The sequence below is a fragment of the Synchytrium microbalum genome, assembly GCF_006535985.1.
Source record: "Synchytrium microbalum strain JEL517 chromosome Unknown SmJEL517_scf0002, whole genome shotgun sequence".
In the NCBI taxonomy this organism is placed as follows: domain Eukaryota; kingdom Fungi; phylum Chytridiomycota; class Chytridiomycetes; order Synchytriales; family Synchytriaceae; genus Synchytrium; species Synchytrium microbalum.
The window spans coordinates 356217-372698 of NW_022158351.1; the positions used below are offsets into that span (position 1 = coordinate 356217).

Sequence of the window (16482 nt, forward strand, 5' to 3'; positions counted from 1 at the left end):
CGACCAAGGGATGTCCTTGACGGCCGTGCTATCTCACTGCATAATACAACCTAATACATGCCAGTCCAAGACTTTTGACAAGTGATTCGAGACTCCAGTCGCTCCTCTGAGATAGGCGCTTAGCTCCATATCGTCACGGTGGCTTAGACTTCGATGAGTGTGGCGTTTTGACAGACCTCTGAGGACATACTGGTGGTAAAAGTAGAGAGGTTTGAGCAGGGATTAAAATGAACAAATCAATGTGGCATAAAACGGGAGATAACACCAAACAACATACCTTGCGTGCATCGACACTATCTGAAATCAGCACTACTGTGCGACCATGAGGATCTTCCCATTTGATGGCGTAGACACTGGCAAAGAAGGATCCGTTCAACCAGCGATGACGATGTACTATGTCGTAGAATAAAGTTAGTAAAGATGTTTTGAGTTACGTTTCATACAGTGTGGAGAACGACAGCACTGCAAAAAAAGCAGTCTATACAGGTCATTGTCAGAACACTTACAAGCAGATTTAAGCACAGTATCTGGCACATCTGTCTCAGCCTTAGCAGCCTTGACGTACTGCAATACCCATCTTTCCTTCCATTTAGTGACCAATTCGAAACACAGGATACGATCTTCGGCCAAGTACATGTTTGTTTTCATAACATCTCCAGCGCCATGTAGAGTTTCACCAAAGAAGTACTTTTCCAAGGGGCCTGTACCATCTGGACCATTTTGTAGTGCTTTGAATCTGTATGCTGCGAATGCGCCAACTGCTAAAGATGTGATTAGTACCAGCAAAAAAAGAAGTATTATACAAGTAGGAATGTCAATATCGTTACCTGGCAAGACGGAATTGAAACCAAACACGGATTCCAGGGGCTTGTCGAGAATGTAGGGCAACTTGTGTCTAAGAGAATGACCGTATGTGAGACACTGCGAGCAAAATGACTTGCAAAGTCAACAGGGAAAAAACAAATGATTTCGTCTGAACTAATGCTTACTCAAAGTTCGGGGCTGCTACCAAAGGATTGAGCAGCTTGGCCCCACGAGAACATATTTCGGCATAACTTTCAGCACTAAGAAACACGGATAGATATGTTAAGAGAGCTGCAAAAGAACCTCCATCCATGAATCAAGCGAATTGCTATCATCTTACCAAGCACCAGCATCCTTAGGATTCTGATTGACCGCATGCCACAAATGCCAGAATGAAGCATCAGTTGGCATTGTACCGACATCAAGTAGAGCACAGTTTTGTGGGTTGAGTGCTCGACCGAATGCAGTGATTTGTTCGGCATTCCTTCCGTTGAGACAGAGATTCATTTGGACGGGTCCTACAGCTTGAGCTGATGATCGTCGTTGTAGAGATTCGGTATCGACGAGGATTTGGGTGGTGTATTCGAATACGTGGGCTGAGACTTCTTGGCCATTGACGGAGGTTTTCATCAGGCCGTCTTGGAAGGCACCCATGACACCCATTACATTTAATATACGTGGGCGAATCTAATTCGACAAATGGAAGATTTCATTAGGGTCACTATTGGAATGAAAGCGACCAAGCCAAAAACAAGCTCCCAACTTGGCACATCATTCAATTTACCTTTGGACGACCATCAGATATGACACACACAAAGACGTTTTCCCATGCATCAGGACCTACCAGGAGTGGAGGGTTAAAAACGTTCCGATGAAGTCATGTCATGGGAATCTCTTACCCCAAAACGAAGTTCCTTTCTTGGCACACACGTTTGCGATATTCTTATCAACAGCCTTCGATGCTTTACAGAACAGACGGTCATCTTCCTTGTACAAAGTGACAAACAATTCAGTTTCACGACCCAATTGGTTTTGTCGTAGGCTAGCAAATACAGAGTTAGTTCAAAATGAATCCAATGATGCCAAAAACAACCAAACAGATTGAGACATGCAGGCGCAACTTACGTGTAACCCCTCTGCACAAACTCATTAGGATCACCAAACACAGCCGTATGTCTCAAAGGCGTAAACTCTTGCTCATTACGGAATCGAGCCACCGACAATACTTCAGGCACTGGGATATCTACTACGAAGTTACCTTCACGTGTCAATTTAAGAGACTTTTTGGTACATGAGAGGTACAGGGTACAATCCAATCGTGGATTGTAGTCGTAGTCATCGGGAGCTGATTTTTGGTAGTTATATCCTTGTTGTTCTACTTCGACGGTATGATTTGCTGATGATACGCGAGATGGAGGAGATGCTGCGGCGTTTGGCCGACGTTGGGCCATTTCGTAGCCTGCAGTTTGTACGACTAGGTAGAGTGATGACTTAAGATGATTAGCACGTTTGGATAATGTATACGTGGTTTCTTTTTGCAACATCGTGAATGCCAGGCCATCATCACGGAAATGATTGATGAATAGCCCAGTCACCTGATAAATGATTCGCCAGTGTATTAAATAAATAATCATTTCAGTCATGAATCACTTACATTGAGCTTGTGGCGGTTGTATCACTGGGACATAGCCAGAACGAGACATTTGTAGAGTAGGAGGTAGTGCTGATTGCCTTCTTGGAGCAGATACAGGTTGATTTCTATGACGAGGTGGTGGAGAGCGAGGACCAGAGCCTGCTTTGTTTGTACGTGGTGTTGGTCTTGCGATATTACCACTTTTACCTGTTGGAGCTGCTGCTGGATATTGCGTTGATAGATCTGGAGATGATATGGTCGTCGGAGCTATACTACCAAATTTAAAGACAGGAGCTGGTGTCAACGTAAAAGAGTCGGAAGCCTGTCCATCTTTTTGATGATTAAAAAGGGGCTGCAACGATGAAGGGTTGCCATTCATTTCTTTGTCAAATTCCGCCTGTAATTTCCTTGCAAAGTGTTCATCCTGCTCTATAATCTGAGCTCTTCTAGCTGATTCATCCTCCTCTCCCTTTGCTTCTTCATCTTCTTCCCTCTCAATTGCATTCAGATCTTGATCATCTATATACTCCATACTACCACGTACACCAGAAGAAGATAGTCCATTCTTTATAGGGCCATGGACCTGTGAAGTTGATACAAGATGCTCAGGCAGTGCGCTATCGAATTCCTGTTGTAATTGCATAGCATAGAGGGCATCGGCGGCCTCAAGCTGCTTGCGAGCATCGTCGTCGTAAGTTGTATCGTCGTAGCTCCCATTAGCAAATTGAAGTGCCAGTTGAAGTGCGTATGCTTCATCAGCTGCCTCTTGTTGTTTTCTAATGAGGCAAGCAGGATCCACCAAGATTGAAGGCGATTGTATTGATGTTGATATGGCTGTATTCTGAGAGCATGGCAACTCTTTGGTAATTATTGCCGATGGTTTAGCCTCTTGAGAGAAAGGGAGGAGTGCCTTTTTAGAAGATGTAGTTGTCTTATCGGTGGGTAGTATTTCGATTGCTTTTGGTTTAGGAACTAGAGGTTGGCTCGCTGTCGCCTGTACTTGGAGGTCGGGGCTTAATGACGGTGATCTGTATGCCGTCTCAGCCTTGGACTTTTTCTACCCGAGAAATAATCAGATCAATTGGCCAATGACAAATCAACGTGACTGCGAAAACTTACCACTTTTGTGTAGAACAGCACATATGGCGTATCATTACATATTTCTTGCCATGATGACCTTGAGACATTTGTATCGTCCATCTCAAACCATGCGTTGTTTTTCAAACCCTTTACATAGCTGTAATAGTGGCCGTAGTTGACTGACGAGCCTTGATGCACAATTACCGACGAAAGCTCGTAATCGGCATTTTGCTTTTTAATCTATGTGGCCAAAATATAGGAACTTTGAGCCAGAAAATTCGTTGAATTTCAAACACAAAGACCACACTCACCTTTTCATGCAGCAAGTCAGTAAGACACAAATTTTCAGGAACGTTGACCTTCTTGAAAATCTTTATATGCATTCCATTCTTGACGACATAGTGGAATCGCTTCAATTGGATTACTAGCATGTCTGGTTGCTTGTATATATAGGTTTGACGGTACGTCTCTCCTTTGGCTTTACACCCTCCACAAGTAAAATCAGCCATGTTCTCATTCATATCCTTTTTGAGAAGATCTAGCAAGTCTGGTGGGCCATCCAAGCCCAGATTAATGGCGTTCTGGGGGTCGATTCTTTCGTGTTGTAAAGAGCAGACCTTACAAATTGATTTGCAGGCTGTAAGGGTATGAAAAACATTTTCCGTATTGTTGGTACTATAAGGAAAAGTAAAACCTGAGTTCGTAATCGCCTGATTTTGCGTTTTGGAACTGTTGTCTCAATGATTTTTGGCCTACCTAATTGCAATTGTATCCAATAACCCTCTTATAACATCAAAGGAGTCTTCTTGATGGTACCACTGCATATCCGGGATCAATTCTATATCGAAAAGAGGGCGCATTGAGTCTTCTGAATGCGACAACGCTTAGCACGTCAGAAAAACGCAGGGATACTCACGCTTCAAACCACGATAAAGATGCATAGGGTTTAGCGCTTTTGATGTGGACTTGAACAGCTCAAGCCCGACATTTCTCAAACTGCAAAAACTGCACCAATTCCCACACCACTCTTTTGGACCTGTACCGCAAAAAGTCACCACTAGAAGTCAGCCTTTGAGTATTGGCGTAAATCAATAGATGACAAAACTTACAAACATGAGCTCCGTTGGCTAATAACAACATCATGTCCGGGCAATGTAAGAGAGCCTGCACGGCAGCGTTCAAGAAGCAGCTGTTGCCGAGGTTTTCTATTAAATAAGTAGACATTGTAAGATGTCAAATGGACACAAATGACAATAGCAAAACAAAATGGTGGGAATCTAGCGTTGAAAGAAGTATATACTTAGGCCTCTTCCCACAGGCCTAGATGGTATTTCTTGTCGAATTGCCACTGGTAGCTCTTTTGTGAACGAATTTGCTTGATTGGGTTCTGGCAGATGTGATGCATCGGGCATGGCTCCATCCCGAGCAATAGTAGCAACAGCAGCTTGAGCTTCATTTTGAGCAATAGTAACAACAGCAGTCTGAGCTTCATTTTTGGTTACTATAGTAGGTGGTAGTATGTGTCAGAAGAAAATCTCGTTTTTCGGCAAAGTGGGAGTGAAGGCCCAGGTTAAAAGTGGATGGACGAGAAGCAAGAGAAGCAATGCGCAGCTATCTCAGTACGCTTTCAACATGTGCTTCGCAGTACATGAGGCGTATGCTACTTCTTCCATCGCACTTCTCAAACAAGCACAAAACGAAACGTGACTTTCAATGTGATTTTTAAAATGGTGCCTTTATACCTTCTTCAGTAGGGAGCTTGCCCTTTCTCTTCTTGAAGATGTTGAAAAGTTTTGATTTCTTTGGCTCCTTTGGATGCTTGCCCTGTGGGCCTAGGATAGAGATGTAGTTGAAAGTTAGTGAATTGGTTGGACTTGTTAAACGAGGGGCATATCGTCAATACACCCTGACGTGAGGTGAAAGAAGCTTTATACCTTCTGTATGGAGACTTGCTTTGGATGCACAGGCTCCCATGGTGTAATAGGACCTCTTTCTGGACTTGGTATGGGGACGTTTGGTAATTTGGAAGGCAAAACACGCCATGACCCCAGAACACATATAGTACAAACAAGCTCAAAGAAAAGATACCTTGGGGAGATGATATACTATAGGTTGCATCTGCTCGCACAGATGCAGCTCCTGCTTGCTCTCGCTCAACAAGCTGTTTGATTGCAAAGTCTCGAAACTCAAGAAACAGCAAAACATTTAAATTTGGAAGCAAAATAGAAGCAGGCGGGACTTGAAATGTATTTGGGCGTGTTGAAAAAGGCATAATATGACCTCTCGGTCACCCTTCTATAGGAAATTGTGTCGGCTTATAGCGACTAGAGTTGAACAAACACGTTGTAGGAGACAGAGCGTGGATTACATTCAAGGCATTCAAGGCGTTGTAATTTTCAGCTTCGTTTTGAAGAATTCAATGTCGTCACAGGTCTACTTCCTCCTCACGCACATTGTCGCAAAAAACTGTTGATTGTGACAAGCAAGAACGTCAAGAAGAGTGTCGCCGTCCATCACCACAGATGCACCTCCGTGCAACGAGAGTCTCCGTGCAACGAGAGCTTTGTGCAGCAGTCCTTGCGGTGGTCTGCGGTCCGCTCTCGCGGAACCATTTATTTAGGCATTTTTGGAGCTAGGCCATTAGGGTACAACTTTCGACGCACGACAAGCAGCTATTATAAGCAGCATTTTAAGGTGGAATTAGTGTGAATTAGCACTAGGTTGAATGCGGCGGCCGTCTTGTTATAGTCTCTTATAGTTTTCCTTCTCTCATTTGCATCTCGATTTTGCAAACCCATCGGCTTGGTCCGCTCCTCCAATCCTATAAAAAAATAAACAAAAAAACTAGTGAAAGCAACATGCCAACACTAGGACAGAGAATGAAGCGCAATGACATTGAGTGGCTGAATGTCGTAATCTTCATCGTCACGCCGGCCTTGTCATTGTACGGCTTCTACACAACCCAGTTAACCTTCCAAACCGCAATCTGGGCTGTCGTTTACTACTTTTGCACGGGCCTGGCTATCACTGCAGGTACGTCCTATTCTCGTCGCTCTTACAACGTTGCCCGTTCTCACCGGTCCCAATCTCTCCTTCATTATAGGTTATCACAGGTACTCAAACTGTCGAAAGCATCATCATCTCACTGCCAAGCACAAACCCTTTCGAACAATTACATAGGTACTTTGCTCACAGATCATATGAGGCTGCATTTCCTATGCGTCTCCTGCTAGCACTCTTCGGTGCTGGTGCTCTGGTATGCTGCCGTGTCTAAATCTGTCGGACTGCCACTTTTGGCAAACTCTTACTCACTACCACCTCTTCCGCTACTTAGCAAGGATCCATAAAATGGTGGTGTCGTGACCATCGTGCCCATCACAGGTAACCATCGCCGATGCACAATCTCACATCTCAAATATTTTGACTTACACGTCAACACCTGTCGTTTGCATAGATACACCGATAGTAGCAGAGATCCGTATGGTGCCAACAAGGGTGTGTTTTGGTCGCATATCGGCTGGCTGGTTGTCAAGCAGGACAAGGACAAAATAGGTCGTGTCGATATCTCGGATCTCAAACGAGACAAAATCGTCATGTGGCAGCACGACTGGTTTCCTATAATCGGACTCTTTATGGCATTTGTATTCCCTACTCTTGTCGCGTACATTGGATGGGGTGACTTCTGGGGTGGATTCTACTTTGCTGGAGTCGCAAGACTCGTCGTTGTCCACCATGCTACATTCTGTGTAAACAGTCTAGCACACTGGCTGGGTGAAGCCTCATACGATGATCGTCAAACTCCTCGTGACCACTTTATTACTGCTTTGGTGACATTGGGTGAAGGATACCAGTAAGTTTATCTGAATCGTTTGGGCGATGCGCAGTACCTGACATTACATGGCCTTCCATAGCAACTTTCACCATGAATTCCCATCTGATTACCGAAATGCAATCCTCTTCTGGCAATATGACCCTACTAAATGGACGATTTGGATATGCTCCTTGTTTGGACTGACGTATAATCTAAAAATGTTCCCAGAGAACGAGATTGTCAAGGGCCGAATTCAAATGCAAGAAAAGAAGGTATGATTCCACGTGGTTTGTGGTGTATTGGAGGACACGACACAATGATGATTCGGGCTTATCCCTTTTTTGTCGCAGATTGACGAATTAAAGAAGAAGCTCAACTGGGGTAAACCACTCGATGAATTACCTGAGTGGACATGGAAAGAGTGTAAGTAAACCCCTCGCCGTCCTTTCTTCGATCTACGTCTAATAATCCTTCACTCTCACAGTCATAGTTGCCCTGAAAAAGGACGGAGGTCAAAACTATCTTGTAGTTGACAAAATAGTGTACAATGTTCACAGCTTTATGGAAGACCATCCCGGTGGTCGTGGCTTCTTGAAAACTTCTATTGGACGAGATGTGTCGGCTTCATTTAATGGTGCCATATACTTCCACTCAAACGCTGCTCGAAATTTGGCTACTCGTATGAGGGTAAGTTGTGAGACTATTTTTCCATAGTGTTCATGTGTATCTGATTTGCATTTTGTCTTAGATTGCCAAGATTGTTGGCGAGATACCCGATGACGAAAAGGCCAAGGAGGAATAGATTTTTGCTCCGACCGCGTTTACTGTTGAAACACGATATTTATAGCCAGTAGCTAACACATAGAATATTTATAAAGATCCTGGCTTCTTTTTGTCTATTACGCAATCTATATATCTATATTGAAAATACATGGACGTACAGTACAACGAAACAGCGCACGTTTACAAGCCTATCAGTTTCATTCAAACTAGGATGCAATTCATGAAATACGAACTTGAAAGTCAATACTGATACAAAGTACCCTTCTTGGGGCAGCTAGATTACAAAATGTACCTGTGGAAGCAATGATACTTTCACGGTTCAATCCCAAAGATCTCAACAGTCGTGCCAGCAGTCCAGGATAGCTCCGGCCTTGCAGAGCACCATCTTTGCTAGACTTGACAAATCTGCCATGATTATTCAACCTCTCCACAACACGTCAGCGCAAAGCAACGAGTTACACGGTGTCTGCCATATAAGCAATTCATTCCAACTACTAAAACACGTCTAGCAATTCTCGATACAGCTGAAAACACCATGAAAACACAAAAGGAAGAATGTTTAAATCCAAGTCCGTTTATAAATTGTCCAAAAACGATGCCATATTCCAAAATGATCCAAACAGAAGAGAAAAATTACGATTGGTGTTGGGAAGCGATACCCCCAGTATAATGTGTTTCAATCATGGATACTTCTTGAGTAAGGCACTGTATAGTGTCAAAATCTTGTTTTTGTCCTCGGACAATAAATCTAATCATAATTTGAAAGCTTAATGAAAACGCGCAAAGACAGCAGAGCAGGAAATCGCAGTCAATACCTTGTGGACTAACATAACGAACATCAATATTCTTCTTGGACAAGAATGCCAGCATGATGTTTAGATTGTCCACTTTCTGCACATTCATTGTTGCTAGTTTCTTGTATTTGCCAACTGATTCGCCTGATGCTTTCTAAAAACCGACGTAATTTGTTAGTCCAACGACCAAAAAGAACAGTACTCAACGTCATTCAAATACCTCAAGCGCATAGATCAAATTCAGTCCACCATCACTGAACGAGTATAAACTATCGACCACAATGTTTTGTGATGTCAAGTGCGCATTTAGCCACTCGAGTGCAGCCTACAGATTTAAAAACCGGTGAGTAGGATGAACATGGCGAAGAGAAATCATTCGAGCTGGGATGTGACTGCTACCTTCTCTAGTGCTCTATCATCACCAGGAACAATCTTTCTAACAGCCTAAACGAATAACAAAGTTGGGTCAGCTTCTAATGATATTAAAACTCAGCTTTCGGGGGGGTTTTTTTGGTTTACCGGTGGTGATGGAAGCGTTGGCCGTCTTGGTTCTTCAGCCTAATCGAAAATGGGATATCAGATTGCCAGCTACCTTCTGTGCGACCGTAGAACACATTGATTCATACTGGTGGTTCTTCAGACTAAACGAAAACAGAGAAAATGAGCTACAGGTGGATTTGAAAACAATAAAATTCGATTCTTACTGTTGGAGATGAAGTACTCTTTGTAGCCTAAATTGGAAATCAAAGAATAAAATTCTGTTAGCACAGTGACAAAAGGCTCGGAGATCATATTCCATTGCCAAGAAACTCACATCAGACGTAGGTGATGCACCATGGCCCAACTCTGATGTCGACAATCCCGACGGTTTAGGTGGTCTAGCAGGTGGTCCTGGTCTCATACCGCCTCCCATAATGTTTACCGCACCAGGTGGTAATTTAGGTCCTGTACGTTGAACTACCGGAGCAGGAGCGGCCTCTGGTTGTTCAACCTCTTCGCTGGGTGGTGTACTAGGTTCCTCACTAACTATACTATTTCTTGCTGGGCGAGCAGGAACAGCTGGTCCAGGTGTCGATACATTGTCGTCAGATCCCAGAGTTGAAGCTACGCTGAGCCGATTGCCTCCATCTACAGCAGCTCCCAATGTAGCAGTAGATAACGGTCTAGCAGACTCCGAATCAATAGTAGATGCAACACTTCTAGGTCGCTCCGAATCAAGTGTTGCTGTACTACGTGGGCGAGGTAAATCTGCTAGTTCGTCGGTACTAGATGCTGCTGTTGTAGTCCCATCTGATGAGCCAGGCTTCTTTACGGCCTGTTTCATGGCTGCAGCCATAGCAGACATTGCATTTGTTGGCATGGCCTTCTTGGGTTTGATTGGTACAAACTCGGGGGCTGGTTCTTCTACTGGTTTTTCTTCTACTGGTGGTGGTGCAGCTGCGGCTTTCTCTTCCACTACTGGCGTTGGTGTTGGAACTGGCGACGCGGCTGTTGATGGAGTGGATGGTTTGGATACAGGTGATGCTGTCGGTTTGGGAGCTGTTGCTGGTGGTGCTAATGCAGCAGCAGGAGCAGCGGCGGTTGCAGATACAGGTGTAGTTGGCGTCTTTGGTTTACCACCGAATAGAGATTTGAATCCTTTAGCTAGGCCACCAGACTTTTCGGGGACGGCAGGAGCGGCACTTGGTGCTGGAGCACTGGCAGCAACTACAGTCGCGGCAACAGCACTTGCAGCGACACCGGCAGCGGCTACGGTCTAAATCATAAACTAGGTTCAGCAGAAAAACACAAAGGCAAAAGCAACTCAACACAGCAGTAAACGTCTGTTAAACTTCAGTCTTACAGCTGTTGTAGCAGGGACAGCTACACTTGTTGAAGAAGTAGCAACAGGACCTTCAGCCTCTTCTTCTGCGCCGGCTTCCGAAGTAGCACCAGACGTGGACCCTTTAGCTCGTTTAGCAGGACCTTTAACTCTAGCCTTTGTCAAATGCTCAATCTTGGGTTCTTCATGAGGAACAGCATCACCTCCTTCTGCAGCAATCTCTTCTTCAGTCTTGTGATGTGGTAGTTTAGGTGGAGCGGCGAGCATCCTGTTCAGATCACCCATGACATTTCCCTGGAACAAAAAACCATGTTCGGTATCAATGAATGAACATCAGACATGATGTACGTATTCTAACTTACACTTCGCATAGCAATAGGTCTTTGCGCTGTTGGTGATGATGGTTCTTCTTCAGGAGATGAAGTAGAAACCGCAGCTGGTTCCGTTCGAGGAGGAACTACTGGAGGTCCCGCTGTTACAGGTGCTGCTACGGATACAGGCGATGTTGCTAGAGGTGTTGATGACTCTCTACGAGGTACGGCGGGAGGAGGAGTAGCGACTTCTCGGGTGGCTACGGGTGGTGGTGTGGCCTTTTCGGGTACAGATGCAACTGGAGATGGTGTTATAGCTGGTTTAGACGATCCTAAAGGTGTAGTGACTATAGCTGCAGGAGTGGCGGCACCAGCTGCGGCTTCGAGTTTCTTGATGGCGGCCGTCAATTTAACATCTAGGGCATTAGCACCAGAAGTGTATGTTGAATCAATCATGTTTGTGTATGCGGTGCGTGCTTTTGGTCTGAACGTTTTGCTTATATATTCCTATTTTAAGAAACCTATATATTGAGTAACAGCATACCACGAAACGGCGAGGGACCACTGACCAAACACCAACCTCAACGATAGTCTCCAAATCCCCCGCATGTGCAAGATCCTTGGACGCAGCATGGATACCAGCTTTGGCCTGGTCAGCTTCCGGCTCTGACAAGACGGGCCTTGCCTCATCAACCAAATGAGAGTTCAGCTTGTCTACCTCCCTCTTAATAGCAGCATCAGCCTTTACGACCCAATCTTTAGCGGCAGATTTCAAAGCGAATACTAGTCTATCGTCTACGGTAGCATCGGCCGTGGAAGAGATTGTGCTCATTCCATGCTGAAAGGCCTCCGATTCGTCGATGATGGATGTGGCTTCCGAAACGAGAGCTTCATGGCCCGGTTTTCCTTCTACGGTTTTGACTAGGCCCTGGAGTTTGGACAATTGGAGAGCCAGCTTCTCCTTGCTCATGGTTGCGATTATCTGTTGTTTGCGGTGGAGCAATGTTAGTAAACCGAGGCGTCTCGAACTACTTGAGATAATTACGATACATACTGGCTATTGATGAGAATAATACTGTACACACACTGTCTCCCTTTCAGATTCCGACTTGCTCCAGGTTTGAGGTTGTTTGAATATCAAAGAGCAAACGGCACAACTGTCTAAATTTACAGGGCGTGTTTCTAAGCAAGTTAAACTGTCGATACGCGCCAAATATTCAGCAATTCGGAAATTACGCTCTATCTTGCTATTGCCTGTGTTGAAAAGCTGTTAACCTCTGCACACTACATCAAGAGGTAAGCAAACATCAATTGTACGGTTGAAAACACGCAAACGCTTATCCAAAACCACCTGGAATCACTAGAAAATTCATCTGAAAATGACCAAGAAGGTTCAGGAAGATCCGGCAGTGTCCAGGTTTCGTGTACGTCCTGACATCAAACCCAACATATAATCGAGCTCTCGTCTTCATCTTCCACTTCTAACCCAACCTCCCTTTTAGAACTATCTACGCGTTAACACGATGCAGCCAGCTCCTGATTACGCTGCTGCAAAAGCATTCCTTCACGATCAGGCTCAAGATATAGGCCTCGACTTTCAATCCCTCGATTGCGTCAAGGGAAAGCCCATCTGCATCCTCACTTGGATTGGCAAAGATCCATCACTTCCAACCATCATGCTAAATTCACACATTGATGTGGTTCCCGTGTTTCCAGAGTCGTGGAACTACCCACCGTTTGCGGCTGAAAAGACTGCTAATGGTAACATATACGCTCGTGGTGCACAGGATATGAAGTGTGTGGGATCAGGGTATCTGGAAGGCATTCGTGTGTTAAAGGCAAATGGGAAACAGCCGCTGAGGACTATACATGCTGTCTTTGTGCCTGACGAGGAGGTATGTCGGTACAATTGTGTGGTATAAATACGGTGCCCAGAACCTCTCTTTTGTCTCAGATTGGAGGGGTCGACGGAATGAAGCTCTTTGTCAAGACAGACCTCTTCAAGAGCTTGAATTTGGGGTTTGCTCTGGACGAAGGTATGGCAAGCCCGAATGATACATATAGAGTGTTTTACGGAGAGAGGTGTCCGTGGTGGTACGTGTTTTGATGTTTGCAGATGCTATTATGGTTCCTGTTGTGTGATTTTCTTTCTCATTCAAGCCGTGTCTCGGATGCTATTGTGGCCTCTGTTGTTTGTTTTCTTTTCTCAAACACTTTAACACACAACCATGTAGGGTTAAGGTGATTGCCAAAGGCCCTCCGTCACACGGTAGCTTGTTTGTAAAGGACGGCGCTACTGAAAAGCTGATGAAAGTCATACAGGTAAGGCCTTCAAGGTACAACCATGTCTTCTGATGAGTAACCATCTTACTTTCTTTTGTTTGTGTAGAAATTTATGGCCTACAGAACTGCCGAAGAGCAGAAACTTCATATCGGGCGAACGGAATCAGGACAACCACTCAAAGTCGGCGATGTCACGACAATCAACTTGACTATGCTGAACGTAAGTTTTGTGATGATTCTTCGACGGGATTTCAGGCAACAAAAACTGTACACGGGCCTCGTATAATAATCTCTACTCGTAGGCTGGTATACAATTCAACATAGTGCCTCAAGAAGCAACGGCAGGATTTGATATCCGCGTTTCCCCTCAGGTTGATTTGAAAGCATTCCACGCCATGCTTGAAGGATGGTGTACTTCAGAAGGGTAACACGATTTTATTTTTCGAGATCTCTGTCGGAAACGATCTTCAAGTTCTTTGTCTCACCTAGTTGCACAATGGAATTCGTAAACTCTTTCTGGTGTAATGCTGTCTCGTCCACCGACGAATCCGATCCATATTGGCATGCTCTATCAACTGTATTCCAAGCGAGAAAGATCACTATTGAGAAGGAGATTTTTCCTGCTGCTACTGACTCGAGGTATAAAAGAACTGATCATGTCGCTTTACTAATTGAATCTGAACACATATGCCATCTCGTTTAGATACATCCGCGAAGTCGGAATACCAGCTATAGGCGTCTCACCCATCCGAAACACGCCAGTCCTGTTACACGATCACGACGAGTACCTTAACGAAAAGACATTCATGGAAGGCGTATCATTCTATGTAGACGCTATAGATGCTTTGGCTAACATTCCAGCTCCACCTGGCTTACCAAACGGCAGCAAGAAACGTAAATCATAATCTTGTTTCGTAATCTTTTCTTTATATAAATAAGCACAATTTTCAACGGAAACGACTCCTTGTCAAGTTTTAAGCTATGCACAAATGCGAAATATGGAAATTTGTAAACAAGACACGCAATCCATTTCATTCAACTTTAAGCGTAAGTTTTTCCAACAGCCAGACTCCAACCAGCACCCGTTGTTCCGCCTTGAGACAATGCAGTATTTTGTGTCGGTGAGCTAGTCGGTGCTGGAGCTGCTGACGCGGCTGCCGCTGATGGTGCCGGTCCAGTTGATGCAGCAGGCACAAGACCCAACAGCACAGGATTCAATCCTGCACCCTGTTGATATGTCGTGTTTTGGTAAAAGTTGTTCCAGCCCTAAGTATGTCGATGTCGAGTTAGCCTCAAGCCACAGAAAAAAAAACGCTAAGAACGCGATGACGAAGAGATTGCATTTCTGTACCTGACAAACACCAACAGGCTGAACAAGGAATCCATCATTGTTCACCATGGTTATTGCAGCTGGAGCTTGCTGTGCTGCAATTGGGAACAGGTCGTGTTCGAGGGATATGAAACCGGTGGGAGAGTTGGCGCCATTTTGGCCAGCGCTATATTGAAAACAAGCGTTGGCTCGAGCAACAAAAAAGACGCATCGGCAACAAAACGAATTGAAACTGTATCTCACAAATCCCTAAACATCTACTTACGCAGCAATCCAAATAGTGAAATTATTCGTAATCCAATTTGGATCAAAGTATGGATTTCCTGATGACATCCAATCTGATGTATCCTAAACAACCAATTAAAAAAGATTAAATCGATGCACATCAGTCAACATTTATGCTGAAACACACATGATTCCATAACACGTTTCTCAAACCCATAGCCCGAATCACAGCTCTCGTTCTATCATCGGCATCTCCATATGGATTCCTGTGGCATGTAGGAATCACGCCGATTGTTTGATACACTAAAATTGGGTAGTTAGAAAATGTGTGTCAGCCTGTGAAGACGTCGACTAGTTGTTTACTAACCTGCTTTAGCAACCCAATATATCTCCGTAATGAACTGTTCGTTCGTTAACGTCGTGGGACTAGCATGCGACCAGGTATGAAGACTATTTGACCAGTTGTGAGATTAGACTTCCATGTATGCTGTGAGCGTGGACCAAACGTTCAAGACATATTTAGAAACTAACCAGATTTCATGACCCTGTTATTGCAACAAAAAGATCAATATCACCCAGACATTGCAAAAGACAATCAAATAGACACATACCTCTTGGTACGTCCTCAACAATATATCAGGCCTCTGCAAAACCCGACTCCCAATAACAAAGAAAGTAGCCTTCAAATTCAATGACTTTAATCGATCGAGAATTAGCGTCGTATAGTTCCTAAAATCCACAAATGATCAATAAAAGGGCTTTTCCCCGCAGTTTCGACCAACAACACGTACGATGGACCATCGTCGTATGTCAACCCCCAAACACCTTGCGGACACGTCTTGATTTCATCACGAGTGCACGCCAGTGCACATGTATAATCACAGTATCCTGAAGGGCCCATTGTTGCGTTTGTGGAATCACCGGCACCACATACAACGCCGTAGTTTGTTGATGGAGGTCCACGTGGAGGAATGTTTGGTACCTGGCGGTCGCAAGAGCAATGAGTATCCAGATGATGATTCAGATGTGCAGGTCGTAACAATGTGTAGAACGACACAAATCGCAAACACAAAGACACCGCAAGACACTCACTAGAGACAAGTTGACAGCTTGAACCCCTAAAATTCAAGAAAAAAATCATATAAGCCAAGTTCGTATTCGTTCCGTACAAGTTCCTCCTCCAAAAAAAGTTTCATATCAACAACAAAATGTACAAAACTCACAAGCTGTTACCGGGGTAGGAACTCTATCCTGCGTCGGCCACGGTCCCGGCAGGCAGATCCCAGCATTGCAGCTTCCATACGGATTGAACGTTCCAGGAGGAGGAAACTGAGTTAAATCAACGGTTGCCTGTCCGTTAACGGTCAGGAATGTCGCAGCAAGGAATGCAAGTATAGATGGCCGGAAGGGCAACTTCCATGACCCGTATGATGTGCCAACCATGGCTAGCCGCAATTATGGATTTTTTCAGGCTTCCTACAACCTGTGTGGTGACTAGTTTTGTGTGGGTGTTCGGAGAGAAGGAACGAAAGTGAAAGTTTTGGCCAAGAGAAAAACTATATTTTGATCAAAGCAGAGAGACACGCTCGGATCTATTACCGTCATC

At 44.6% G+C, this 16482-nt stretch overlaps 4 protein-coding genes across 4 annotated transcripts; 2 read left to right on the plus strand and 2 right to left on the minus strand.

The window, feature by feature from the left end:
- Window positions 1-33: 33 nt before the first annotated feature.
- SMI528 (chitin synthase) lies at window positions 34-5491 on the minus strand (the record flags this gene model as incomplete). Its single annotated transcript, XM_031166457.1, has 18 exons — window positions 34-189; window positions 278-393; window positions 507-758; window positions 828-895; window positions 990-1064; window positions 1145-1491; window positions 1589-1644; window positions 1704-1846; window positions 1930-2278; window positions 2459-3494; window positions 3557-3757; window positions 3829-4111; window positions 4274-4355; window positions 4434-4553; window positions 4627-4722; window positions 4818-5018; window positions 5260-5349; window positions 5452-5491. The coding sequence occupies 18 exons, from the start codon at window positions 5489-5491 to the stop codon at window positions 34-36; spliced, it is 3711 nt and encodes a 1236-aa protein (XP_031027416.1).
- An 884-nt stretch (window positions 5492-6375) lies between these two features.
- On the plus strand, window positions 6376-8130 carry SmJEL517_g00529 (uncharacterized protein; the record flags this gene model as incomplete). Its single annotated transcript, XM_031166458.1, has 8 exons — window positions 6376-6550; window positions 6631-6773; window positions 6852-6898; window positions 6972-7367; window positions 7429-7600; window positions 7679-7751; window positions 7819-8015; window positions 8077-8130. The coding sequence occupies 8 exons, from the start codon at window positions 6376-6378 to the stop codon at window positions 8128-8130; spliced, it is 1257 nt and encodes a 418-aa protein (XP_031027417.1).
- Window positions 8131-12561: 4431 nt separating this feature from the next.
- On the plus strand, window positions 12562-14226 carry SMI530 (N-acyl-aliphatic-L-amino acid amidohydrolase; the record flags this gene model as incomplete). Its single annotated transcript, XM_031166459.1, has 7 exons — window positions 12562-12933; window positions 12993-13132; window positions 13273-13360; window positions 13428-13541; window positions 13624-13745; window positions 13811-13960; window positions 14025-14226. 7 exons carry the CDS (start codon window positions 12562-12564, stop codon window positions 14224-14226), a joined length of 1188 nt encoding a protein of 395 aa, XP_031027618.1.
- A 136-nt stretch (window positions 14227-14362) lies between these two features.
- On the minus strand, window positions 14363-16319 carry SmJEL517_g00531 (uncharacterized protein; the record flags this gene model as incomplete). Its single annotated transcript, XM_031166460.1, has 10 exons — window positions 14363-14587; window positions 14673-14817; window positions 14917-14999; window positions 15064-15179; window positions 15244-15326; window positions 15408-15421; window positions 15488-15605; window positions 15668-15858; window positions 15969-15994; window positions 16100-16319. The coding sequence occupies 10 exons, from the start codon at window positions 16317-16319 to the stop codon at window positions 14363-14365; spliced, it is 1221 nt and encodes a 406-aa protein (XP_031027617.1).
- Window positions 16320-16482: the final 163 nt, after the last annotated feature.